This window comes from Dermacentor variabilis, chromosome 4 (genome assembly GCF_050947875.1).
Source record: "Dermacentor variabilis isolate Ectoservices chromosome 4, ASM5094787v1, whole genome shotgun sequence".
Lineage (NCBI taxonomy): Eukaryota > Metazoa > Arthropoda > Arachnida > Ixodida > Ixodidae > Dermacentor > Dermacentor variabilis.
The window spans coordinates 211,120,821-211,148,497 of NC_134571.1; the positions used below are offsets into that span (position 1 = coordinate 211,120,821).

General features: G+C 47.2%; 1 protein-coding gene across 3 annotated transcripts in view; it reads left to right on the plus strand.

Annotated features, from left to right (window-relative positions):
• Positions 1-27,677, plus strand: part of LOC142580095 (adenylate cyclase type 3-like) — a 416,897-nt gene that overhangs the window by 240,132 nt on the left and 149,088 nt on the right. For 2 of the 3 annotated variants that reach the window (XM_075690880.1, XM_075690883.1), the window contains 3 exons: positions 9,364-9,600; positions 10,489-10,775; positions 17,992-18,130. In XM_075690880.1, coding sequence (XP_075546995.1) covers positions 9,364-9,600; positions 10,489-10,775; positions 17,992-18,130 — 663 coding nt within the window. The remainder of the gene's footprint in view (positions 1-9,363; positions 9,601-10,488; positions 10,776-17,991; positions 18,131-27,677) is intronic. The other variant, XM_075690881.1, reaches the window with a different exon arrangement.

Below are 27,677 nucleotides of genomic sequence, written 5' to 3' on the forward strand. Positions count from 1 at the left end.
GTGAGCTTCGTTGGATCGTCCCATTTGGTGTGGTTGCTCACCCGTCGGTACGACGAACGCCAGTCGTCGACGTCAGTATCAGCCGTGCCACTGAATACAGCTGGGTCTCGTTGACGAACGGAACCACAGGTGACTGGACCAGTTGAAGTGGGTCGCTCACGGGCGTCGTCTGGCATGGTCGTGGTGGTAGCGGTGGGAAGAGTGCGGCTCTGGAGTTACAGGGCGAGGCGTTAGGGTACCTCGCACTTCTACCAAATCCTACGACGTTTACTGACGGTTAGCGGGTTAGTGGGTCCAGCGCAGAGAGCAGCCGAGCAGTCCCGGCCAAACGACAGCGCGAGCCAAAGCAGCGACATCGACCCTTTGGTCTTTATTGTCCTCACTTCAGGAGCCATGCGGCCGCAGTAACGTTTGTGCGACCTTCGTCATTACAACATGAATAATAATTGCACTGCGATTTCCAGAGATGCTGCAAACGAATTTTTGATCACTACGCACTGTCAATACAAGTAAAATATGTGTTTGTTCATAAAAGAATATACTCGTATGTTCCGAAAATTGTACCCGTAATAACTGATATCAATGCTTCCACGTCTTTTTGTCTATTTAATAAGTAAAGGAAATATGACACGAACTTTAGAACAATATCAGTTCGAAACCAGCAAAGCAGTGCATGCCGCTGATATGGGAAATGTAGAAGGCCATGAAATGAAGAAGTTGAGGTCAAATATCTTAAAGAAAATTTGTCATTCACAAACCTTGTTTACATTCTTGTACATATGCAACGGCCAGTAAAAAATCTCAGTGACGTTGTCCTTCATCCAAATGTATTGCGCAGGAGGAGCTGTCACCGCTTGTGAATTGTGAGTAATTACACCGAAATTAAAGTCGCAACAGAGAGCACATATACAAAGCAGGAGTTCTGCAAAATATACGAGGGCGAGTCAAATGAAAGTGAGCCAATGCGAATATATGACAAACGGGGCACTCTATTTAGAAGAAGTCTCCATGAGCATTGCGACATTTGTCCCATTGACTAACTAGTCGCATGATTCCCGTCTCATAAAGCTCCATGGGTTGCAGCCTCAAAAAGTCTGTGACACCTTAAAATTAAATTATGGGGGATTTACGCGCCAAAAGCACCTTTTCATTATGACGCACTCCGTAACGGGGACTCCGGAAATTTGGACCGCCTGGGGTTCTTTAACGTGCACCTAAATCTAAGTTCACGGTTGTTTTCGCAGTTCGCCCCAATCGAAATGCAACCGCCATGGCCTGGATTCGATCCAGCGACCTCGTGCTTAGCAGTCAAGCACTGTAGGCACTAAGCAACCACGGTGGGTAAACTGAGACCTTCACGTCGTCGTCCGAGAGGAATCTGGTTCCATTTAGCTTTCTTTTTTTTTCAATTGCCCCCAATTGTGGAAGTCGCAAGGCGACAGTACTAGGCTTTATGGCGAATGTTGCAGTTTCCCACTGGAACGTTGCCAGTTTTGTGTTAAGCGCATCAACGACATGGGGACGGGCATTGTCGTGGAGCAAATGACCCCATTGGTCAATTTTCCACGTCGTTTGTTCTTGATTGTGACACGCAGCCGATCAAGCATTTCACAATATCGGAAACGATTGATAGTCTCTCCAGGTTTAGCAAATTCGATCAGTAATGGCCCCTGAGAATCGAAAAAGAACTCAACAACACCTTTCCGGCTGAAATAACGGCCTTTTCTATCTTTGGGGATGGTGAATTCGAATGTTTCCATTGTAAGCACCGCCGTCGTGTTTCAGCTTCGTAATAGTCGCACCATAATTTGTCCGCAGTGACAATTGCAGAGAAGTCGTCACCCTCATTGTGATACCAGATCGTGTGAGTAAAGGCAGCTCCGAACCTCTCCGTCTTCTGGCGGTGGATAAAAATCTTGGGCTTCCATTGCTCACACAACAGGCAATAACCGAGGTATTAATGAATAATGGTGTGACCCGAACCGTGACTGATGTTCACGCGCTCTGCCATATCATCGATGCTTATCTTCCGTTCTTGCCTAATCAGCTCATTACTTTGCAATTGCGTTGGGGGTGACTGCACGGGGGCTTTGGCCCGGTCTTCGATCGCCTTTTCAAGTTGCACGTCCTTCTTTGAACCGTTTGCTCCAATGCTTCCCAGTGGCCAATGAAATGCAATGCTTAAAGGGACACTAAAGTGAAACAACAAATCAGTTTAGACTAATGAAGCATTGTTTCAGAACCCTGTAGGCAGTCATTTCAAAAAGATAGTTTGATTATTAGATGAGAAAATGAAGGTCCAAGTATCAGTATTTGAATTTCGCGCCGAAACCCCAGCGCTGGTACGTCAGCGTGACGTCAGGGATTCCAAAGTATGTTTTCGCATTTGGGCAGCGTTGGCTGAGTAAAGGTTCCCGAAACTTTCCATGTTGAATATTTGGTTCCTTTAGAACACAATGTAGTCAATCTGTACCGCTATATATAATTAGTAGGCCCTAGAAGATGTCATAAAAATCTATCACGTCACAGCCACCAGGTGCGAGAACTTAAGTAGGCGTCGCCACCCGTATTTAGTTCTTGCGGTTTTCCTGGCTTACCAAACGTCTTATCGTTGTAAGAGTGGTGTTTTTGGTGTTGTAGAAATAATAATAATATTTGGGGTTTTACGTGCCAAAACCACTTTCTGATTATGAGGCACGCCGTAGTGGAGGACTCCGGAAATTTTGACCACCTGGGGTTCTTTAACGTGCACCTAAATATAAGCACACGGGTGTTTTCGCATTTCGCCCCCATCGAAATGCGGCCGCCGTGGCCGGGATTCGATCCCGCGACCTCGTGCTCAGCAGCCCAACACCATAGCCACTGAGCAACCACGGCGGGTGTGTTGTAGAAAGGTAATTTACTGATGCAGAAGAAATTATTTTGCACTTTAGTGTCCCTTTAACGTACACGGCAGCCACACGGCGACGAATTTTTTTTCTGAAACATCTTCAGCTGTCAAAAACCTCACAACACCACGCTGTTCAACTTTTGGAGTGTGCATTATGTACTACAACCATGTTCCACCAAGTGTATGAGAGCTTTAAAGAATATTTGTCGTTGCACCGGTGTGTCACTTTTGTAATGAGAGATGTCTGTGTTCTACGCGCATGCTTCGCAGATAATTAACCGAACCATTATTGCGCGAAGTGGGTTGGCTCACTTTCATTTGACTTGCGCCCGTACGTTAGATATGCGAAGATACAAGGGAATATACAAATGCGAAGATACAGCTTCATAAAGGGCAGGAAAGTGTCACTGGAAACAAAGTTCGCTGCACGTATACACAAAACCTCGCAACAAGATATTTAAATATACGTGTAAGTATCCAATAAATCTACATATCTAAGAAGAAGTCAGTGTGTGGAATGTGTCAAACAAGGAAAATAAATATGTTGGGCTATCACAGATTCACAGATCACAGAAGCCTACGGCCCCCCCTCCTCCCTCCACTTCCCCCTATGTATCGCGCGCGGCTGAAGACGGCGAGCTTCCTCCCCGCTTTTCTCCCTTGCGCACAAAAGACTTTTGTCTTTTCAGGCGTTAAAAATGCGTTCTACACAAAAATCCCGAATGATTTCCGGCGCCGGGGGTTGTTTTGGTCGGCGGTGCATGACAGCACGAAAAAGTTTCGGGGGGGGGGGGGGTTAGCTACTACGGCCACAATTCATTAGCCAGATGATGGCAAAAAAAGAAAAACAATTGAAATTTTGCTGCTCGCCCCCCTTTGTGGGTAACACGTCGGCGTATGTCATTGAAAATAAATCTGGGAGGGCTGCACTCCAATAATGCAAAAGAGTATGGACGTCATTTTTTTTTTCATATTTCCCGGTCAACGTCGGGACCCGCGTAAAAAAGTCAGGGGTGCTCCTGAGCTGCATGCAAAGACTGAAAAAGATCAGGTAGAACCAATGACACGTTAATGCTGTTAGCATTACACAATCTAGCGACCCACCGTATTGCTGGAGACACTTTTGTTAAGAATTTGCAGCGGCTATTCTGCGATTTCCATTGCGTCAACTATACCCGCCGCGGTGGTGTAGTGGCGTTGGAGTTGCGCTGCTAAGCACGGTGGTGCGGTATCAAAGCCCTGCCCCTGCAGCCGCATTTCGATGGGGACGAAATGGAAAAAAAGAAAATACCGTAACCCATGCATTGGGGGCACGCTTAAGATCCCCAGGTGGTCGAAATTAGTCCGCTACAACGACGTGCCTCAGAGCACTTCGTGGTTTTGAAATCACCATATTAAATCGTTTAAATTGCTTCGGCTATTTGCGACGTACACTCCCTGCAGCATCGGCCCATATTGTATGACGCTCGGTCGCCAGGGTCGACCATGGCCATGGCGGCGACGATGCAGTGAAGAGAATGGAATGGCCCAGAAGCAATGACGTCGACGAAATGACGAAGGTGGTATGACGATGATGGCATGACGACAATAGGACAGTGATTCTGAACAGATGAAGATGGTGTAAAGATGACAACTTGACAATGGCGGCAGGATTACAGTGAGATGCCGGCGAGCCTATGACGACGGTGGCGTGACGACGACGGTGTGGCACACTTAGCGGCACGTGCCTAGCGACTCAAGCTTGTGCGACGGTCGGCTTCAAGCGCGCTTCCATCAGCGCAGCAGCCCGATGATCTGCCAAGTGCTACCCAGTGGGTGTGAAAGAGCTGAGGATATAGATATACACCACAAAAGTTATGAAGTATACTTAGAATGCTTTAATCGCAATAAAAATAATGCAGATGAGCACGAAAATTTTGATAATCAGTTGTAACACTGCACAGAACCGAACCAAGGATCCACACCACTTCCTACTTACGAAGGGTGAGGGGTCGCAAGTGCCCGCCCGCTTATATTCTCGATCCCCACCAACGATCGGCGAGCACGGGGCCACGGAGCGTAAGAAGCTTTGTTCTACCACCGAGCTCGATTAGCGTCGCCACTCGTTTGCTCTGCTCTGATCCACGCTGCATTGCCGGTGATTCGCTGCATAAAACGGCCTCTTCATGCAGGCCAGCTTTTTTACCGGGATCTCGCTGAATGATTGAGGCGTCGAACAAAGGCGATCCCCTCAGGAAATCCGGCCGGATCAGCGGCGCTCCCTCTCTCTGCGTGTGTGTGTGCGTGCGGCGCTTCATTCTTATGCAGTGGCCAGGATTAGCGGCAAGGCGCGCTGCCTGTGGATCGCTTTCCCGCTAGTTTAGGCCTAGACTGACGGGAGCAATGGATCATCCACGATAACCACAGTGTTTGTTTGCGGGTCGCTACTGTCGACAAATTAGCAGCGCTCTTCGTTCTTGGAAGTCGTCTTTAGCAGTGAGAAACAGAGCGTCTTTTTTATCAAGGTCGATGACAATGGGAACTAGGATATTATTGTTTCTTACTTGGTTGCACTTAAACGTGTCTTGCTTGTTCAGCAAGCCTAAAAGCGGGGCATGTCGGTATGAATCCATGCTTAAGAATGAAGCAGAGCAGAAAACACGGGGACATAGCAAGTACATAAGAATCAAGCGGTTTTTCTCGGCAGCTGATACACTGACCTTGATTATATTTGCCGTGCTTGAGAGAATCAGTGAAATGTAGCAGCTGCGAGAAGTGTATTTTTCAATTCATCCTAGCAATGTCTTCATAAAGTTTCTGAAAAATTGCAAAACTTATCAAAAGATATCAAGTCTGCAACTCTGTATTCACACTCTAAGAACAGTTTACACCCTTTGGCTTGCCCCTTCTGCCACACAAAAATAATCGTCATCTGCCTTGATGCGTTTCCTTTCTTTATCGCTGCCAGCCCGGAACTTTCCAGTGACGAACGGCACGCGCGTTATCAGAAGAGGCACTCCAAAGGGTGTAAACTGTTCTATGCTGATAACGCGCGTGCCATTCGTTACTGGAAAGTTCTGGGCTCGCAGCGATAAAGAAAGGAAACGCATCAAGGCAGATGACGAGTATTTTTGTGTGGCAGAAGGGGCAAGCCAAAGGGTGTAAACTGTTCTTAGAGCGCAGCACTAAAAAAACAATACCGGCCGCAATTCTGTAAACTACATTTATTATTACGTCTAAAGCTGAGAAGAGCGATGTGATGTATTATACGCCGTCCTGAAGTACACCGTGCGCCAATTTGTCAGTAGGACTGTTGTAAGACCCTTACAAATATTCAAATAGTTTCACGTAATCTGCAAATTCATACATCACACATCTGCTTGAGAAGCTATAACAGGCACATTTTACAAAACTGGGACATCGTTTTTTTTTCTTTTTGTACTGAGTTGCAGAATTATGATTTCCGTGATTAAATGTCAAGTTACCATAATTACTGAAATTAGCGAGTTACGGCCATTTTTGTCCAACACTCGAGGCTCTAAACCAAATCTTGCTTCAATTCATAGAATTTTGCTTTCTCTCTCAATTGCAGCAAAGTTTACTCAAATCGGTTCAGTGTTTGTCTGTAATGAGAACCTTTTTCTTCGTTTTACGTGTATTTGAGAACGGAAGTCGCAGTTGACCTCAACTAAAGCTTCCCCTCCACCCTGCTTTTCTCCAGGTTAATGCTTACCCACCGTGGTTGCTCTGTCGCTATGGTGTTAGGCTGCTGAGCACGAGGTCGCGGGATCGAATCCCGGTCACTGCAGCCGCATTTAGATGGAGGCGAAATGCGAAAACACCCGTGTGCTTAGATTTTAGGTGCACCTTAAAAAAAACCCAAGTGGTCGAAATTTCCGCAGTCCTCCACTACGGCGTGCCTCATAATCAGGTGTTTTTGGCACGTACAACTGCATAATTTTTTTAAAGGGTAATGCTTCTTATGTTTGCTTGGAGAAATAATTCCCGATTGAGAATAAACTGGAGCCCTGCGATTGCAGTCGGACAACTCCGGTTTTGAATGCCACGCTTCATCGGACCAAAAGAACAGTCTCCAAATTGACGCTTCCTGAAACGGGACCGGCGTTGCTACGCGCAGTGCTACTAGAAAAGAAATATTGCGATACAAACGCTGTAGGGCATGATACCACAAAATACGATTGGCCATATTGCTGGCCATTGGCCAGCAATGTGGCCAATTTACACGTTGCTGACAATTGGCCAACAATTTGTAAATGGTGCCAGTGCAAAAAAAATTGCATAAAGGCTATGATGGTCTATGTACGACATACATATTACACGAAGGATCGACGTTGGGGTAGTTGGCGTTACACAACAGGAGGGCAAATTCCGCGTAAGGCAAAGACAAAAAAAAACTGACGACACGTGCGCTGGCTTGTCGTTGTCTTTATTGCAACGGGGCAGTAGATAGAACAAAGACCGCTCCCACATGCGTCGAGCACATCGTCAAAGACAAAAAAAAAACATTGAGGAAGTTTTATGCAAAAGAACGGCGAATCATCAATATTTAAAAACGTCGTTTTCCCTTAGGAACGATCTATGGTGCACTGTCTGAGAATCAGCTTGTCTTTTATTTAATTTTTTTGCTTAGAGCTATCGGAGCAGGGCACATACGTGCATTGCCTCCTTTGTGCTTCGGCTATTAAAGGAGCGTTCGGTGTCTGCTCATAACCCGACATGTGCGAAAGCCCGGTGTGCATCCACAATTGCCACAAAGTAGAGCCAAGTTGTTGCCTTGCTTCTTGCGAAGATTGTTTTCGTGTTCTCCGAGGTGAACATTGAGGCACCGTCCGGTTTGGCCTACCTATATACGTTTTCTTGCAGGACAGTGGGATTTCGTACACGACTCCGTCGGTACAGTTTACGCACAGTCTCCTGTGCTTGATAATGCATTCATTTTTAGGGCCCTTCATGGTTCCCGCGTCTGCACAACCGGTCTAACTTGTGGGGGGCTGAAAAAGTAACAGGAATTCCCAGTCGCTGAGCGACGTTTTTGATCCCGCGAGATACGAGATCGACGTAAGGAATTACGCTAGCGTTTTGACCAGTCACGGTCATTCCTCCCCGATGCGTACTCTTGCGGAATGATTTCAGAATCATTTCCACTAGCTCTTGTAGTAGCGGGAACGGAAATCCCGTGTCGGTTAATCTTCTTATTTGAGTTTTGAAGTTCGAATCAACCTTGTGGAAGCACGACCTTGAAAGGGAACTTATAAGTATGGCGGTCCCTATTGCTCGCTTGATATGTTTCGAGTGGCCACAGTTGATGGGAAGTAGGACTTTTTCTGAGCGTGGTGCATATTGCAAAAATGCATGGTCATTGAGGGAAGCTAAGCTTTTGTCCAGAAACCTCAGCTGTCGATGCTTCAGAAGCTCACTTGTGAGGGTAAAATCGCACAACACTCGGGCAAGGAGGGAGAAATTGGCCTTGACATTGGAAGCATGGACACCAGCGGTCTTATTCAACAGTATCAAAGAGTCGTCTACATGTCGGAAAGCAACACGCGCCCTGACACCGGATAATTTAGCTATGGGATGCCAGACAAGAAAAGATGCAAATTTCCTTTTTTCGCACAAGCACTTTGTCGTGGAAAACGATCACAGCGAACTGCAGGTAGCAGACCAACAACTCTATGAAGTTGCCGATGATCCCGAATGAATCCTGGAAGTTCACGGTTATTGTGTAGCATGTTAGCCAGCGCATGTGCTATCGATCTTTCTTAGGCATCGTCTTACGCATTGTTCCCCTTTCCAAATACACATTGCGCTGGTGCTTTAGTTCATCGAAATTGTTTGCCTCCTGGAGGAACGTATTCCTTCAAGAATGAACACGGAAGCGATGTATATTGCGCATCCGTGACAGTGGTCGCAACCTCTTTAAAACTCCATCAGTCGCCCCGCATTACGGTATTTGCGCCAGCGTGTGGTACGTTGCTGTGCGAGCCGCTCACTGCTTTATCTCCGCGACGTCGTTGTCAACTACAGATCGATCACGCAGCGAACTGCAGAATGGTGATAGGGATGGCTATGTATCTAATTCAACGGTATATAACTGAACTGCACAAAATACGTACAAAAATAATTAATTATATACACCAACAATGGCACACCGACGGAGTGGTTGGGAAGGGGGGAAGTTTAGGGATGTAACTACGCTGCACGGTGCAACGGCAGTTTCCGATTCCCCGACTAAAAACTTCCCTCTATAGTTTTTTACCAGAAAGCTATTTAGTGAAAATTTGTTACTGTATCAGTGTGCTGATTACCGTTGCAGAAATTCTGACGCCGTCACTACTGTGAGCGTTTGCCGGAAATGAAAAATAATCACTTTGTCGTGAATACGTACCTCTGCTTCGCCCCCAGATAAAGCCCCACAGTTGTCAGTGTTGTACCTATGGGCAACGCCAGGAATCTGATTCTGAGCATATGCGTAGGAGCAAGAGCGCCTGTTGCTGTCCGTGCTCCCGAAGCACGTGGCGGCCGAGCTGAAGCAGGACCTGGACGCCGTGGTGCAGGGACCCTTCAAGAAGATCTACATGAGCCGCCACGAAAACGTGAGCATCCTGTTCGCCGACATCGTGGGATTCACCGCTTTCTCGTCCACCTGTCCGGCGGCGCAGCTGGTGCGGACGCTCAACGAGCTCTTCGCACGCTTCGACAAGCTGTCCGACGTGAGTGCCGCGCTGCTCGCTTTCTTTCTCCCGACCACGCGGCGTCCTCCTCTGGGCAGCGGACGGCCGACTGCTTGATTGAGAACGCTCCTGAATCTGGACACCGTTGTGTCGAAAATTCCGACAGCTTCCACTCGGGCCCAGTTAACCGTCAAAAGTGGTACAACATTGCATTCGAAAAGAAAACAAGCACTCAAACTTCTTGCCTTCATTTTCTACACTAGTAATCAAGCTTGTTTCGCCAACTCAATAAGGCTTTCACTGCGATAAGCACACTTAAAGTTCAGAATCCGGCTCATAACTTACGTGACATGGCAATCCAACCGCCTCTACAACGCAGAAGAAAAAAGAATGATGTCGTCATTTGCCAGGTTTCTGAAAATAGAACTGTAGGACCTTCGATACTGGCACTCACACGTTAGTTGGTAACTCACTCCCGATTCAACTCACTCATGCTCAGAATGCCTGTTAATCTCAGTAAGAGTGACCTTGAGCTAATTCTACTGGGTCTAAGACGCTAGTTGAAGTGAGCCTAAGTGGGCGGGAGCCTTTGCGAGTGCCAGTGAAGTGCAGCTTGCGTGAGTCTGGGCGCGTTTAAATTCGGCTGAGTGACACGTCATGACGCGTGTTTTTTGAGCACACGAAATTACAAGCGAGGAAGACTCCGAGCTATACGAGTGAATCTATGTATTTACGAGCGGCGTCCGTGCAACTAGTGAACCTGAGGGAATACCAACAATGAACGCTGGACCAATAAATCAAACAGTACAAATGTGTCACTCGACATACACCGTAAACGTTATTTTGTGAAATAAGGGATTTAGCTTAGGCCTACAGCTTCTAACCTAGCTGCCATTCAGTGCGCTCAACCGAGCCGGCCGTGCGCAGAAGTTCCACCAGCTGCGCATCAAGATCCTGGGCGACTGCTACTACTGCGTGAGCGGGGCGCCCGAGGAACGGCCGGACCACGCGGTGCTGTGCGTCCACATGGGGCTCAGCATGGTGGAGGCGATCCGGTCGGTGCGCGACCAGACCCGCAGCGGCGTCGACATGCGCGTCGGCATACACACCGGGGCCGTGCTCGCAGGAGTGCTGGGCCAGAGGCAGTGGCAGTACGACGTCTACAGCAAGGACGTCGTGCTGGCCAACAAGATGGAGAGCGGCGGAATGCCCGGGTACGTGGCCACAGCTTTCGGACGACCCACGAGGTTTCTTATTTCTATGAATGCACGCTGAGAGGCGCCTCGTAGGCGCGCCGGCTACTCCTCCGATGCTCATTAAAAAGGTGCACACGCACTCTCGTAATAACAAAGGAACGACAACGCGAAATAACTCGAAAACGAGTTCCCGCGAGTAGTTAACAAGTATTGACGCGAGAAATACTAGTTCGCCATCGAGATTCATCAGCTTGGACACGAGCTATCTGCGATAAAAAAAAATCATGGAGATTATGAGAATATGCCATGCGCCAAATTATAAGAACGTACAATACATCTGAGATGTATGTTGTCACAAATCTCGCAAACTTCGATGCATACGTCTGAATTAATGTTCGTATACAAGCCTCTGACGAAGTCCTACATCTTCTAAACTGTTGTAAAAATCTAATACTTTTCCACGATTCCCGTGTTACCAAGAAACTCTACAAATGCACGTACTGCCTTTATTTGGGACGTTTCTTCTAACCACGCACCGAAAATATTCCACAATGATAGTGGTCTTCTATCAATAAGACGTAATTTTATTGACTTTTAGCGTAGGTTATTTGGTACAGTGTAAGCGAAGGTGCTCCCCATTCTCATAGGAATCTTCACAGGAACAAATTCGGCTAATGCTTTTCCGATCCTGTTTAAGAGGCACGTCGTGTACGTTGCCCCGACTACTAATGTATGTATTATTGTTTCTATTGCGCGATTGACATTTATCGGTATGAAGAACTTTATAAATGGGTCTATCCTTTTTAGTACTGAGGCCACGGAGGCCGCATTTCGATGGGGACGAAATGCGAAAACGCCCGTGCACTTAGATTTAGGTGCTCGTTAAAGAACCCCAGGTGGTCAAAATTTCCGGAGTCCTCCACTACGGCATGCCTCATAACCAGAAAGTGGTTCTGGCACGTAAAACCCCATAATTTAATTTTTTTTGTTTAGTACTGAACACTGTGCCGAAGTCTTTCTTGTAATGCGTGCGCCGATTTTGTTAATAACACAAGAGGCATCCCATTTCGCAAATGATGAAACTGAATTTCATACGATTTCTGAGCCTCACGAAAAGAAAGGACCAGTACCATACTTCGCTACAATTCCAGAATGACTAGGAACCCACCGGAATACTATATCATGTTATGGCTCTTTCTCAAAATCGTTAGCCTCTTGTACCACATTTACTAAAGCATCAGTTGCTATGCAAAAGCTTATATGTTTACGGAGAGTAGTGATGCTTGAGAATCTCTTAAAAGTACTCATTGCCATGGTTATCATTGTAAACATATAAATTTCATTGCAGAGAGAATTAAGTAAGGTTAGGCAGTGGTTGATGGAGTATACTATAAAAACAATTTGTAAGCTGCTTGTTCACCATCAACTGGAATCAAGAGCGCTGCAGTAAAGCTTTGGTCAATTTACATTCCTTCTGTATATACCGAAAATGCGGTCCGGAATTTAGTGTAAATGTGCGAAAAGGTAAAATATTTCGATTCTGTAATCTGCAGCTTAGACTTACACGCAATTCGTAGTATTTAAGGGGAAATATTTGCAACGTGGAGACGCCAAGTAGGACGGAAGAGGTCTACTTTGGAGAGGGAGAGACAGATAATTTACTTGAAAGAAGGCAGAAAAATTGGCCTGAGATAACGCGTTTTTCCCTGCTACTTTGAGCCCGGTAGGCTACCCTTCACTGGGGAAGCGGGAAAGGGGATTGAAAGAGGATAACGAAGAAATGAGGTCACACTGCAGGCCCCACTGTTAAGCACACAAATGTGCACCACTGAGTCAGTCACAGGCGGGCATACAGGCAGGTGTTGGTCTACTGGCGAATACTGCTGTAAGGGTAGGAGGTTTCTGCATTGTTCTATAATTTCGTGCACTTTCCCCCGTCTCGGCAGCTAAGCATTTGGTAAAGTTTTTTTTTTAATTATGGGGTTTTACGTGCCAAAACCACTTTCTGATTATGAGGCACGCCGTAGTGGGGGACTCCGGAAATTTCGACCACCTGGGGTTCTTTAACGTGAACCTAAATCTAAATACACGGGTGTTTTCGCATTTCGCCCCCATCGAAATGCGGCCGCCGTGACCGGGATTCGATCCCACGACCTCGCGCTCAGCAGCCTAACACCATAGCCACTGAGCAACCACGGCGGGTGGTAAAGGGGTTGCTTGGCATTTCGAGTGGTTATACGGAAATAGTGACAGCACGTCTCCGTAAATCACAGTGCCTGGAAAGAGGGCTGGCGGAACTCGGCATAACTAGAGAACTCGCGGGTGCCACGGGAACGCCTAAGCACATACGTGAGCTTCTGGCTAAGAGTCGCTGAATGTTTTTTTTTTATTCTGAGTTGTGTAACAGGCCATGTAGGCCTTTAGCGGAGTATACAACCCTTGGCTTAAAGAGTGCACAGTGTACACGTATTAAAGATGATGTCGTGCCTCCCCATTTGATGCTTGCAGTTCTACGGAAGATGTTAATGAGAGAATTTACTAGTTCTTCGAGCGCTTTGATTTGCGGACTCCATGCCAACCGTGAGTCAAGCACCACACCTAAAGACGCGTGCTGTCAAATCAGTTGTACACACTTAGAATGTAATAAAACTCGAAGCGCTTCACGCATTTCATGGTAAATGGGAGGACGCAGATTTCTCCGGGGACAGGTGCTATACCTTCGATTTTCGATAACGTATTTATGGCGTCTAGTCCTTATTGAAGGCTTTGCTGAATTCCATGTTCCTGATGACCACATGCACAAGTAATCTGCGTTTAAGGGAACAGCAGAGAGAGTCATATAAAATACGGGGCAGCTGAGCCGTTGCACTATTAAACAGGAATGAACTAAGCACACTCCCATGTGGAACGCCTTGCTTAACTCGCCGTTCTGCGATTCTGCCATCAGCATTGTTTATAAATATTTTATAGTTCGTCGACAACCCCGCAATGCATCTCAAGTTCTAACACACATGCCTAATTGAAGCAACCCAGTGATTACAGACTGGTTCTGTGGAACGCCCACTCAATGTCCAGGAATACATTAATGGTTATTCTACCGCAGCTGCGTTCATCTTCCACTTACGTCCCGAGATCAATAATCGCATCCATAGTACACACCTGCGCATGTGGAAGTCAGCCATGTTGGGGAAACTGAATATATTCCAACCACCATTGCAGTCTAACATCGGCCATCTTTTCTATTAGCTTGCAAAGGCCCCTCGTGAGGCTCACAGCGCGAAACGAGTCTAAAGGAACTGGTATCCCCTTCTACAAGCCACTGGGCAGGACGCATGGCTTTAGAGATACCACAACGTTGTGAACTTGTATATACGCACCTCCTCATCATATCACCATCATCGTCATTAATCAGCCCTTTTCCTCCCCGTCCCTTTTCCCCAGTGTAGAGTAGCGGGTCAGAACAAGTTAAAGCTGAGACCAACTTCCCTGCCTTTCTGCACATAATTTTTTCTCTAGTGCCAGATTTAAGCACGGTAACTACTCTTGCGAATTCCTGGAATGTGGTGAGACATTTCGATATCTATATATCATTAAGTACTTACAACAAAGCGTTAGTCTCTGCAGTGCCGAGGTTTCTCAAAGCCCAGTAAGTTATTCTGCTTGTCCTGCATTTGTGTTTAGGCGGTACAAAGCGAGAGCATGCTCTAGCTCCATGAGAGAAAACGGTGGATCAGGATACGGATGGTTCTCAGTGACAGCTGAGTATATTATTATTTTAATTTCTTGAAGAGAGTTAAGGAACTCTTATGTGATCACTGCTGTACCAGGTCGTGTAATCGAAATGCAAAACTGATGTGCAAAGGTTATCTCCGACACATTCTGTGGCAGCACTAGAGCCTTAAATGGCTGCTGCTGAGTCACCTGTCCACTTAGAGAGTGCATAATGGTCCAAAATATGGGCTGTGGCGAAAGGGACGATACTGAGAATCAAAACTCACGCCAGCGCTTTCTGCCTAGTTTTTCTAGTTACTCAGTCTCAGTTTTTTATATGTGTCTCGGGAGCCGGCTGTAATGAAGCGAAAAACCTTAACTTCCCATTCTTCGCCAGTTATTAAACTGTTGTCAGCGGGCATGATCAAATGATCAATGCTTTTGTTTGGCTTCGTCGCATTAGCGTGATCTACTCGAATGGACGCGCAATGTGCAAAAGCGCTACTAAATTCGCTGCACACTGCCAGTAAATGTTCGTTTCTGGTGCATTGTATAATATTCGACTCCCCTCCGAGTCCCTTTCGTTCACGATTCACGTACCTATTGGTTTCGGTGCTGTGGCCGAGGCTCGTGTTCATATCTACCACAGCTCGCCCTCTACACTACGTACCGTGCCTACGCTACGGCTCATTAGACCCACGCCGACATCGCAAGCTGCGCCAAGCGTCATTAGGCGCTTTATCGTGTGTGAGTAGCCGATGTCGTTACCGAGCGATTGTGCGAGCTCAGATTCGTGAATGTCCAGACTCGATGATGGCTCATGTGCCTTTATGAAATGCTGATAAGAACGACGCTTGATATGGCCATGCAAGTGTACTCGATTCCAAGCACAAAATTACTTCCGGTGCACGAGTAAGCCTACAATACCACAAAAGAAGTATTGTGCTCACCGAGTCACGCTTAAGCTTGCTACCGAGCTCCACAGGTGCGAACAGCGTTTGATACGTGCACCTATACCATACGCACACGCGGGCTCCCAGACTTGTAAATGTCTGACCGAAGTTCAGTAACATGTAGCATTGGACACATTTTTGACAGTACCTGATTCACGCTTCAAAGATTATTCCCAGATTATCACTCGGAATGGAAAGTGGTTTCTCTCAAGTAATGAACGATACGGTTCCATTAGTGCGTGCTTCTATGTGCATGATTTTAACAGTAGACTTTATGCCGGCTGTGCCGACACAGTCGCATGCGTTTACATCTTTATTTCTGTCTTTCTTGCGTTTCTTTAATTTTACTAGTGTCATACTTGGTATGACACTAGTTTCTGTGCTGCTGGCATAAACATATTTCGTTTGCGAGTAATTCCCTCAACCAAAAGTTCACTTTTTGGAGCTATGAGTCGCCATGAAGTTTTACCGATACCGCGTGATCCCCTTCTTCCATTGGCACCCATTTTCATGAATTATTAATGAATATTGAAATGAACCAGCTGAACATAATCATTCAGCTCAGAACGCGTCTTAGAAGGATCCCAAGAATGTACCATCGTCCACGTGTTCGTATGCGCTGACCCCGGCACACGTCCCTTCAGCGCGTCGAACGTTAGCGTCAGGCAGCACACGGACGCTCAGCATCATCCACATCATAGAAAAGATGCAATCGGCTCACTTATGAATAAAATAATACAATCATGATGTAGCGTATGCAGTGCATTCCCGGTCACGCTACTTAAATCAGAAATTAGGGAGCTATTTTAGTTATTCTCTTTATGTATTGTAGCAGTAGGCGTAACTTGCGGCCTTCCAATGGTGTAGTGTTAGTGAGTGGGCATACGGTTTTCTGGAGTTATAAAACAAACTCAATCATCTCTTTCTTTCAAATTTTTTCTTGTTTATTCTTTGTCTCACGTCGGTCTCTGTGCGCGTGCTTTTGTGTGTGCGCATCGGTGTGTGCGTAGTGTGCAGTGTACATAAATGTGTGTAGTACGCATGTGCGTGTGTGTGTTTATGTGTACGTGTGTGCGTGTAGGGTGCGTGTGCATGGGTGTGTGTGTGTGTGTGTGCGTGTGTGTGTGCATAAGCGCATGTGTGTGTTTATATGTGCGTCTAGTGTGTGTATGTGTATATATGAGCACACACTTCACGCACCTATGTTTGTACGTGTAGTGTGTGTGAGTGTGTATGTTCGTGCTTGTATGTGAGTGTAGTGTCTGTGCCTGTACATGGGTGTGTGTTTGCGTTTGTATGGGCGTGTGTGTTTGTGTGTGGTTGTGCATGTGTATGTAATTGTGCGTGCGTGTATTCCATGTGCGTGTGTGTTTGTGTGTGCGTACGGCTATATATGCTCCTGTTCATGTGTACGTATAGCATGTCTACGTCCGGATTTGCGCGTGTTTGTGCATTTGCGTGTATATGTATCGTGGGTGCGTCTGCATGTGTGTATGTTTGTGTGCGCGTAGTGTGTGTGCGTGTGTATGTACGTGTGTGTGTGTATGCGCGCGTGTGCGGGTCTTTGTACGGGCGTATGCTTTTCAGTGTAGGTGTGTGTGTGTGCATTCGTTCGTCCGTGAGCCCTTTGGATAGATTTTGGTTGGCGTGAATACATGTATGAACACACATCGTGGCGTTGCGACTGTCATCTCTATAAAGCTGTAGTTACTTATTCATGTTGACGACATAGTAATGCTATGGAATTAGGAGAAATTTGATGTCTGTCATATGCATGCCTTGGCAATGAGCCGTAAGGAAACAAGCACTTGCGCTAAGGGCACAACCACTGTCAAGGCAGATAATGATATTGTGCGAACAGTACAAGTACAGAGAGAGAGAGAGAGAGAGCACGCGCATATGGTGCTGTGTGCCATGTATGTTATATCGTGTTTCTCGCACGGTTGATTCTACCACCCGTGAGCAAGGTCGCCCTGTACAAAACATTCGCTCCATCGCTTTACTAGTTTGTCTTCAGTTCACGCAATAAACTATAAAAGTCAATATCATGAGCCAATCATTTCTCTCTCTCTCTCTTTTTCTCTCTCATGAAACAATGGTCGTACGGTGATTTATTTATTTATGTATTGAATACTGGAGACGCGAGATCGAAGCAGGGAAGACATAAAAATGAAACAACTCATTAACGCAAAGTAATTACTACAGGAATACAACCAAGGTGACATGCCATATTGCGTAGTCTAGACAATTCCAAACAACAATGGCGGTTGGGAAAGAGCCGTATTTGAATGTGTCAGTTTTGGCAAAATACAGAGATAGGCTATGCTGACGAGGGTGTCGACCTTTCCAGGTTACAAAGGACGCTACGTACAGCGAAGGGTCGAGGGCTGGCTTTTTGTTAATTCTTCGGTGGGAGTAGTCAAGACGCAATATTTTTATCCGTATACTTCAAAGAAAGGAAGGAACATATATGACAAAAGAGCTTTTTATCTAAATTACCTCCTTTTATGCATTGGTTCTACGAAGTCTGTGCTTCACTTATTGACCATGTGCTTGGCTAACGCCCGCAGGCGCGTGCACATCTCGGAGCGCACGCTGAGCTTCCTGAACGGAGAGTTTGCCGTGGCACCGGGAGACGGAGGCTCCCGAGAGGAGGCGCTGCGGCTCGCGGGGCTGCAGACCTACTTCATCACCGAGGTCCTCAAGCCGGTCAGTGACAGCCGCCCACTGTTTGCCCACACGAGCTGTGCCGAGCGCGAACTGTTGGAGTTTTGTTGTTTTTATTAGCAATAAAAACTCCTCGGAGAGGAGTCCTTATTGCCAGATTGAGAGAGTGCGGACGGCACAGCCTTCGAGCTTATTTTCTAACAGGCGAAAGACATTCGTCCTCAGGTTATCGCAAGATTAAAATTTCAAATTCAAATTTTATTTCCTTGACAGGAGAAGCCGGGACAATAAGCTCCCATGAGTGAGCTTAAATGGAGACCCGGCCCTTTTGGTGTGCCAACAGTTCATCCCACATACAAAAATACAACAACATAAAACACATAATTCTAAACAGATGCATATCGGCAAATATATATATATATATATATATATATATATATATATATATATATATATATATATATGGCTATGCATTTTTGTTTAGCACCGAGATGGTTTCCTTCTGTGTATGTGCAGTTAACCGCAAAACTTGTCGGGACGCAGGATCTGCCAAGAAGCTGAATTCTTGCAAAGCGCTGTCACACAGCCTCAAATTATATGTAGTAGCCTTCGCCACCTACACAGTGATTCATTAAGTACGAAGTGTCATGCCTTAACAGTGCAGGAATTCACATTTGAAGGGGAAACCACATCCCGTAAACTTTTGCTGTTGACTGTACATATACAGGGTGTTTCAGCTAAATTTAGCCAGAGTTTAAAAATATGCCGATGCACTAAAACGACGCGACGAAATGCATATTGCTCACTTTTGAATGTAGTGTGTCACGCTGTCTTTTGTATATTGCTTAATTAGATAATTAGTCAAGATTAATTAACCAACTTCTGAAGCAACCAAGCTAGGAAGAAAATTCCAATGACAAAGTTGCAGAGCGGTTTGCAACACGTCTCAATAAACAGTTTATGTCTTTCTGTCTATTAAGTGTTAGTGTTCTTAAGCTTACTGCGCATACCTGCGAAATACAAATTAAAACACCATGTGACATGCCCACTTGCACGTCATGATTGCACTGCTCCCAAGCGTTCCGCGCACAAACGAACAAGCGCAAACTTGTGACGCAGCGTTTTCTCGGTTGTTTGCAATCCTTCCTTGATGTGGTTGTCGCAAGGTGCTTTGTTTTGCGGTTGGCTGCGCGCACGTACTTTAAGATTGATTTTAAATATGTACTAAGCTATATTCGGCGTTGACATCTTGCAGATGATGTTTGTGCGCCCACATAATTCGATCTCACTCGTTAAGTCGACTTCAAAATTTTGTGTCAGTACTCGTTTCATACCCCCACATACATCAATTCTTGTTAGCAATACAACCTAATTTGTGAGTTTCAGTTGAAAGATACTTCGAAATTTTCAGAGATAAGTTTACAAGTGTGTTCCAGGTGTTTGTATAAACCACTTTGTGTCTCGTTTGTGGGATTTCAGTGTTTTCATGAAGCTTAGATAAGGAGAATATTACGCTCTCATTTTGCTTTAAATAAGACTGATAGCTTGTAAGTAACCAATAACTACATAACGCTAACAAAGGTAGGACATCATACTACCGAAAAATTTGCTAGTATGGGAAAAAAGAACGTCGCATTCGCAATGCAACGAACGGCTCTTTTTCTTTTTTTTTTGAGCAAATGCAGATTCTCTAGTTTGGACATGCCTGCTGTGCACCAGATAATGCTACAATATTGAATTTTTTTAGAAAACTAATGAGTTACTGCTTATCACTAATTAATGAATGGGCACCTTAACTTTAGAGGGAATCATGTGCTGCATAGGCGTGTAAACGCCTATTGACGAATACCTTTTTTGAACTGTGTTACTTTGCCCTTTGTGTCTTTGTTGTTTTGTCCCTGTTGACTGCTGCCATCGCTCGTGCGCGGCGCGAGTCTTGCTCTCCCCTTGTCCTCCAAAGCCGAGTCACGTGTTCTTGCCTATCCTCTCGTCCGCTTCCTTCGCGCAGCGCCGTTGCGGTGACTCTCGCCGCCACCGTGCACGTCGCCCTCGCCATCCCTTTTCCCGCTGTCGCGGCACTGCCGCGTTGCCGGCGGCGGGCACTCCTTGCCGCCTCGCGCGCGATCCATGGCTCTCCGCCCCTCCGTCTCCGTGTCGCATGGCTGTACGGCTGTAGCTTCCCCGTTGGCGGGGCGCATTCCTCGGTGGCATTTGTCGCTTCTGGTAGTGCTCGAGCCTAGCTGTCCTCCCGCCTCCACTCTTGCCCTATACCTCCCCTTGACCGGCACAGTGCAGTTGTGGTTACTCGAAAGACGTAGCGTTTCATCCCCTACTTCTACTTCCCACCCCAACCTTGTGCGGCCACATTGAGGCCTGTCTGTGAGTGAATGAGTGTGTGACCTCCACTCAATAGCCCTGTTCTCCACCCGTTTCCTCACCCCACCTCAGAAGAAAGATTAAATAATAATTGCTAATCCCCCCCCCTCTCCGCGGCGGTGACCCACTATAATATGGCGCGTCACCGGAGCGCCTGCTCGACAGCGGCGGATCGCGCTGTGTGCTGCCCAATCCGAAACGCAAAACCGCCTCCGTTGGGCACTGCGTGTTCTGTATGCGGTTGCCTCTTGTTGAAATAAGGCAGTGGCCGCGCTCAAAGCTTGCATTACCAAGAAGGGTAATCGTGGCCAATTTTTTTCGATACTTTTTGAAGAAAAAAAATGGCGATATCGAAAGTGGGTGACAATTATTTTGCGTGTTTTTTATCACCCTGTTCGAAATTATGGGTGCTACTTGCACTGCTTGCAAGCCTTCAGGGAAGACGCTTGAACTTGGATGCCGCTGATATGTTCTCTCCGCACTGAATTCGAGTTCGGAAATTTCGGTGGCGATTCTAAACACAGCAGTGACGTTACGATGACGCGATAACTGGAGGTCTCTTGCGCAGCTCAACGTGCACGCAAGTGGCAGCGCCACTAGGTTTCATCGTAGGACCGGCGCCTGCGCATCGCAAGCACTGCAGCGCCATGCGCTTCAAGGCGTATCTTTGTTTGTGCGAGCATGTAGATCTCCTATGTGATTATCCCTGAGTGAAATTTTTAGATTACACGACGATTATTAGATCCAAAAACGCACGCACGAGATGGAATGTATTTGCAAAAATCAGTATTGCTGCTTTGGAGCTGATTAACCGAAAGCCTTTGTGATTCATATTTTTTCACGAAAGTACGCTGCCTTAATGGAAAATCACGGCACGCCAACACTCACCGCATATCATCACGGCATAAAACAAATACTGCCAACCTTACCGGAATGAGTACTCTAGAATACGTTGAGCGCTGTCCATGGTTCCCACCTCCTCAGCCACGCCTGTACAGACTCTTGTGCTTTCTTACTTTCTACAAACCTGGACATGCGTTCTCGAAAATACATACGTGGAGGCCAAGCATCCAACTCGCAATAAGACTCCGCCATACGGGAGCGCCATAAACAGTGAAAAAATCTGAGGACGCCTGGACACTTTTTACGAGTTGTGAATGCGAAACCATTATAGTCCAACTAGTCTTGCGCTGCAGCGAATGTTTTCGAGTTTTGTTGCGGGACATGTTATCGAGGTTCCGCCTGGCGCTTCCGAATGGCTTCGTGCTGCCTTCTAGCGCCTTGCGCCGCTGCTTGTTCCGCCCACCGTGTATCGGGAAAGTTGACGACGATGGTGTACTTCGCTCATTCTGCTGCATCCTTCCGCGCCCTTACTTCGTCCGCTGTGTACTGGCGTGGACGGCCACGTTTCGCTACTGCCGAGGTTGCGGCCGCCGACGGTGTAAACGCTTCAGCCTCCATAGCGGTACGTGCATGTTGCCCCAAAAAAGCAAGCAGCAGCAGCCAGCGGGGCCACGGCCGCATGCCACCGACGTTCTGTGCAACGAGAGACCGAGGAAGCAGCAACGGCCACCAAGGCCGGCAGGCGGGCGCAGCAGCTAAGCCTAGTGGGAGTGAGAGAGAGACACGGACCGTGCACCGACTCACGACTGCGAGACCATCAAATCTAGAGGCGCGCTGGTGACGTGGCGTCGCGTCGGTGACCTCTCCCTTCATGCCAAACCAGGCGCGATAGCAGGTGTTCGGTTTCGCCCGCTGTGCTCCGTCGAGGCGCGCTCATGACGGCGAGTCGCAGCCAATGGAAATGTAGGTGCCGTTTTGCTGCTACGGACGCCGGATTTTCACTTATTGGGCAATTAAAAATGATGTTGAACGCTAATCCTGATTCGTTTTTATAGACAGCAATGCGCTGTGGATCCAGTGGAATATCTTTTGTGATGGCCCTCTGAAGCACATAGCCAGGGCATCACTTAGGCGAACAACGAGTTTATTGTGGCTAAGCAAGCTACATATACAGAAAAGCAACGCGACGTACCAGATCGCGTGATTACGGGTGCTTGGTGACGACTGCAGGTCACCGTACTACGCTTTTCCACTCACCCTTTCGCCATACCCTCCTCCTCCGATTTCCGCCTCATGGTTCCGCTGGACCTCCTCCTTCGCTTTCCTCCTCGCGTCTTTCATCTCCCGCTGCGCTCCGTGCTCGTTTTCATCTTTCGCTGTGTTCTCTCGCTCGGTTACGAGGGACCACGCCGACGCTTGCTGCAGGAACGGGCGCCTAAGAATTGCAGTCTAAAATTCGCAAGTGTCTATAAGGGACGAAGATGCTAACATAGTCGAAGCAGGCGACGCACTGCAATACATCAGAGACGTTATTAGGGATAACTTTGGCACAAAAGAAGGCGTAGTTCTGACTCAAACGGATCCAGCAACAGCAGAGGAGCTTGAGATATCAAAATTTAGCTTAAAATCATTTACCAGAAAAAAGCAGTAACAAAAGTCCCTAATAACACGAGCATGGGACCCGATGAAATCCCAATTCCACTTATCGAAAACCTCGGTCCATAGAGCAAGGTATTACGGAGCGGACTAATGTCATAGAGCAAATGATTAAAACGAAGAAATTTCTGGTTGGATCTACAAAGGCAAAGATGATAGATAAGAAGGAAACGAGCTCGCACAGGCCAGTTACAGTAACGATCGGGGATATACAGAATGGCGACGCAAGCCATGAAATTAGAACTGCCGAAGTGGGAGGAGAAAAAGGACATACTCGGCGAACTACTGAATTGGTTGAGACCAGGCAGACGATTAGAGGATACGTTTGTACTAATTCAGTGCACAGAGATTTCAGTTGCCCAGAACAGACCTTAATGAATCGCATTTATATATATTAAAGGAGCCTACGCTTACGTAGATAGTGAATTATTGCGGGGCACATAGATGGCGATTTCGTGGAGCGGCTGAGGGCGATATATAGAGACAACAGAGTGCAAATTGTATCGGAATGCCGAAAATTTAGTGAAGTGCTGAAAATTCACCAAGGACTAAAGCAAGATTTAATTGAGTCTCCATTGTTATTCACGCTTTATGTTATGCGCACAGAATGACCACGGGAAAACACTGAATTAGAGCTTGATTTATCGTACATACATAATTGACAAATGGTGCAACAGAAGGTTTCCGGACTGATGTATGCGGACGACATAGTGCTACTAGCGGACAATACAAGCGATTTTTAGAAAAAGTACGTGTTATAAATTCAACCGCAACTCATACCCACAGTCGCGCAATATACATACCTGGGCGTATACATAAACGAAGGAAAAACTTACTCAAGCACCCACCAAGAGATTGTGAAAATAAAGAGGGAGCGGAATTCTGCAATAATAAGACATAGAGCACTTTCGTGCTGCAATAAATATGAGGTGGTGCGTGGAATCTGGAACGGAGTAATGGTGCCAGCGCTAACGTTCGCAAATACCATTCAGTGCTAAAAATCGGATATCTTGACGGGGCTGGAAGTTAACTGATGATCGGTAGGCGGGTTGGCTTTGGGAGACCACGGTAAAAGCGCAAAGGACGCAGTGCAGGCTGACGTGGGTCGGGCCTGTTTTGAAGCCAGAGAAGCGCAGAGCAAAATTAGTGTTGAAGAAAGACAAGCAAAATGGACAAAAATAAGTGGGCAGCTAAAACGCACAAGTATGTGTACATGAAGACATGGACACAGAATGGAGTAAGAGGCCAAGGAAGTTGTAAATCAAGTGCAGGGTTACTGAACGTGTAAATAGACAACCAGGAGTCCTCAGAAAGAAAGTAAGAGGAAAGGAGACAGTAAATTGTATGCAAAGAATGGAAACAAAAGCACAATGGCGTTTTGCAAGAACGAGAAGAAAAAGATTAGAAGGGAGAATGTGTACGAACACACAAAGGGCAGTGCCTTGCTATTTGAGGCTCGAATTGGTTGCCTAAGGACAAAAACATACCCGAGCAAATATTCGCACCAAGATGAGGCATGCGTATGCTCCAGCGAAAATCAGGCGAATACGCAGCACATGCTAATAAAATTTGAAGGGATTCACCCAGTGAGAACCGTAGGCACCCGTGCACTTTCGAGAAGCGCTCGGATATAAATGGACGGAAGCATCAACTGGTCAGCAGAAGAAATAAAGAAGATGCGTTTATATTATCGGTAAAAAAAAGGGAGGTAGAATATTGATACGGCCGGATCCGTTACAGTCATAGGTAGCGCTACAAGGTTGAAGGAGAAGTTTTGAGGAAGAAAAAAAGAAGATGAGATGTATACGGAAACATTCGCAATTTCGCCCGAAAGGGAAAGCATCGATCGCAACAGCAAATTAGTGGACAGCTATACTAAGTAAGAAGAGTAGTCTTATCAGCCGCAAAAATTTTTAAACACAGGCATCTCAACAAAATTCACAAGCGTGGTGCCACGCGCACACAAGCCAACATGAGGATAGTAGTCTTATCAGCCGCAAACATTTTTAAACACAGGCATCTCAACAAAATTCACAAGCGAGGTGCCACGCGCACACAAGCCAACATGAGCACATCTCACTCAATTACCGCGGAAACTCGCCGTAAAATGCTGGAGTGAGTAAGCGCGGCAGCTGCATCGACAGAATTGACCTTCGTGCTGCCGCTCGCATCAAGGCGAAATAAGCAAAAACATGGCGCGCGACGGACTGCGCACGTCGCAGATGGCTTTGAGGACATGTATAACGGCCCAGGAACGTGCGCGCGGCCGACCGCGCCGCTCCGAGTAACCCCCCCCTCCCTTCCCCCTCCCTAGCCACGGTGGGACTTGTCCACATCGCTAATGGCTTTGAAGATACAGCGGCCTCCCGCAGGGGCGTCTGCGTCAGCAGGCGTTTGGTGTGTTGTGACACCACGTACCCGAGCACACGAGGCTTGGACCCTCCCGCGTGTAGCCGTGCGCGGCTTAGCCGTGTCCGGGGAAAGGGGTATCCTGGAGGTTGAGCCGATGCCGGGTGTTAGGACCTTTAAGGCCCCCCGGCGGAGGCAACACACCTCTTTGGCCTCTGCTTCACGTAGACGGCACCCCCGGAGTGACCCACCCGGGAGAAATCGGTAGTTGCCTTTTCCTGTCTCTCGCTCTCCCTCCAACCTTCGTCTTTTTCTTACTTTCCATCTTTCCTGTCTTCTCCTATCTTCCTCTCACTTCCAATTTTCCAGGCAGCAAGGGTTAACCTTGTGTGAATAACCAACCTAGCTTATCTCATATTTGGTTATAGTGATAACGTACAGCTGGCGTTTGCAGGACCTGTTCTTACAGTCCCTGTAGCGTCCCCTTGTAGGACTCCCCGGTGGGTGGCTGGCATTATTGCCGAAAATTCAATCCCTTTATGGCAACCTCTTTCCCTCCGCTTCCTGATCGCCCTCAGAAAGAGGGCGCACCGATGATGTATTCGTTTTTTGGTCGGCAAAAAGAATCCTTCCCTCGTTTTCACGTGATCCACTCTGAAAAACCAGCTAAACCAGTGCGAACTATCTCGCCATTCCTTGTTTCTAAGACATTGACTGAAGTCTTTGGTCCAGGTTATAAGGCGTCGAGGATGGCAAGCGGTGATCTCCTCTTGGAGCTCCGCGATCAGAAACAATATGAGAAATTGACAAAACTAGTGTCGTTTGGGGAAACCCAAGTAATTGCAACCCCGCACCGTACGATGAACACCAGCCGCGGTGTTGTCTCGGACGATGACTTGCTGGAGCTCACTGAGGATGAACTCTTGGAGGGCTTCAGTGACCAGAATGTTATCAATGTTAAAAGAATTAAGATCAGGCGTGACAGCAAAGAAATCAAGACAAAACACCTTATATTGACTTTCTACTCAAGTAATCTGCCCGAGTCTGTCGAGGCCGGGTACATCAAGCTTCGTGTTAGGCCATATGTGCCAAACCCCCTGAGATGCTTCAAATGCCAACGTTTCGGCCACAGCTCGCAGAGCTGCCGAGGCCGCCAAACCTGTGCGAAATGCAGTGCCCACGAACACACCTCTGAAGCTTGTGAGAACTCTCTCCACTGCGTGAACTGTGATGGGGAACATGCCGCGTACTCGCGGTCCTGTCCATCATGGAAAAAAGAAAAAGAAATAGTTACAATCAAGGTTAAAGAAAACATATCTTTCAAAGAGGCACGCAGGCGGGTTTCATACCTGCCCAAGAAAAGCTTTGTCGATGTGACGCGTCAGGGGGCAGCGACACAAAGGCTTCCGGTGGCTGTCCGACCCACAGTCAGTGAGTCGCCAGTTACGCCGTCTGCCCCCGCGGCGGTTGCAGCTAGCGCTGCTCCGCCAACCGAGGAGAAGGGACCATCGACCCCGAAGGTGTGCGCAGCCGAGGCTGCCTCAACCTCCCAGGTCCCATCCAGCGCTGGCAACAGCCGGCGCAGCCAAATCCCCCAGGGAGCCCCATCGACCTCCGGACTGGTGGGCGCAGAGGTCTTGCCCTCCTAGGCGGGACTCTCCCTGGTGACTTCTTTCTCGCAAGAGCACGTGTCCGGCGCCTCACAAGAGGCAATGGACACTACACCTATCCTCAAGGCGCATCAAGCGCCTAAGGAGCGGCGAGGCTCCCTCGAACGCTCCAGAAAGGGCAGAACTCCCGTTACAGGGCCTCGAAAGGGCTCTGTAATTTAATCTCTGTAATTTCCATAATCACTACTTCTGTTTCTGTACACACAGCACTTATTGACCTCCAATATGGATACACAAATAATTCAATGGAACGTCAGAGGCCTTCTTAGAAACCTTGATGACGTGCAGGAACTCATCCACAAACACAATCCAAAAGTGCTGTGTCTACAGGAAACACACTTAAAATCTAAACACACAAATTTCCTGCTACAGTATGTTACGTTTCGCAGATATCGCGATGATGCTCTCGCATCATCGGGCGGTGTTGCCATTGTTATTCAGAAAGGCATAGCGTGTCAACGTTTGCAGCTACAAACGCCCCTTGAGGCAGTGGCGGTTCGTGCTGTTCTCCTCAACAAACTTATCACTGTCTGCTCGCTCTACATACCCCCCATTACAAATTAACTAAACATGAATTTCAGTCCTTCATAGACGAATTGCCAGAACCTTACGTTGTGCTTGGGGATTTCAATGCGCACAGCAGCCTGTGGGGAGACTCTCGTATCGATGCGCGAGGTTGCCTCGTTGAACAGTTC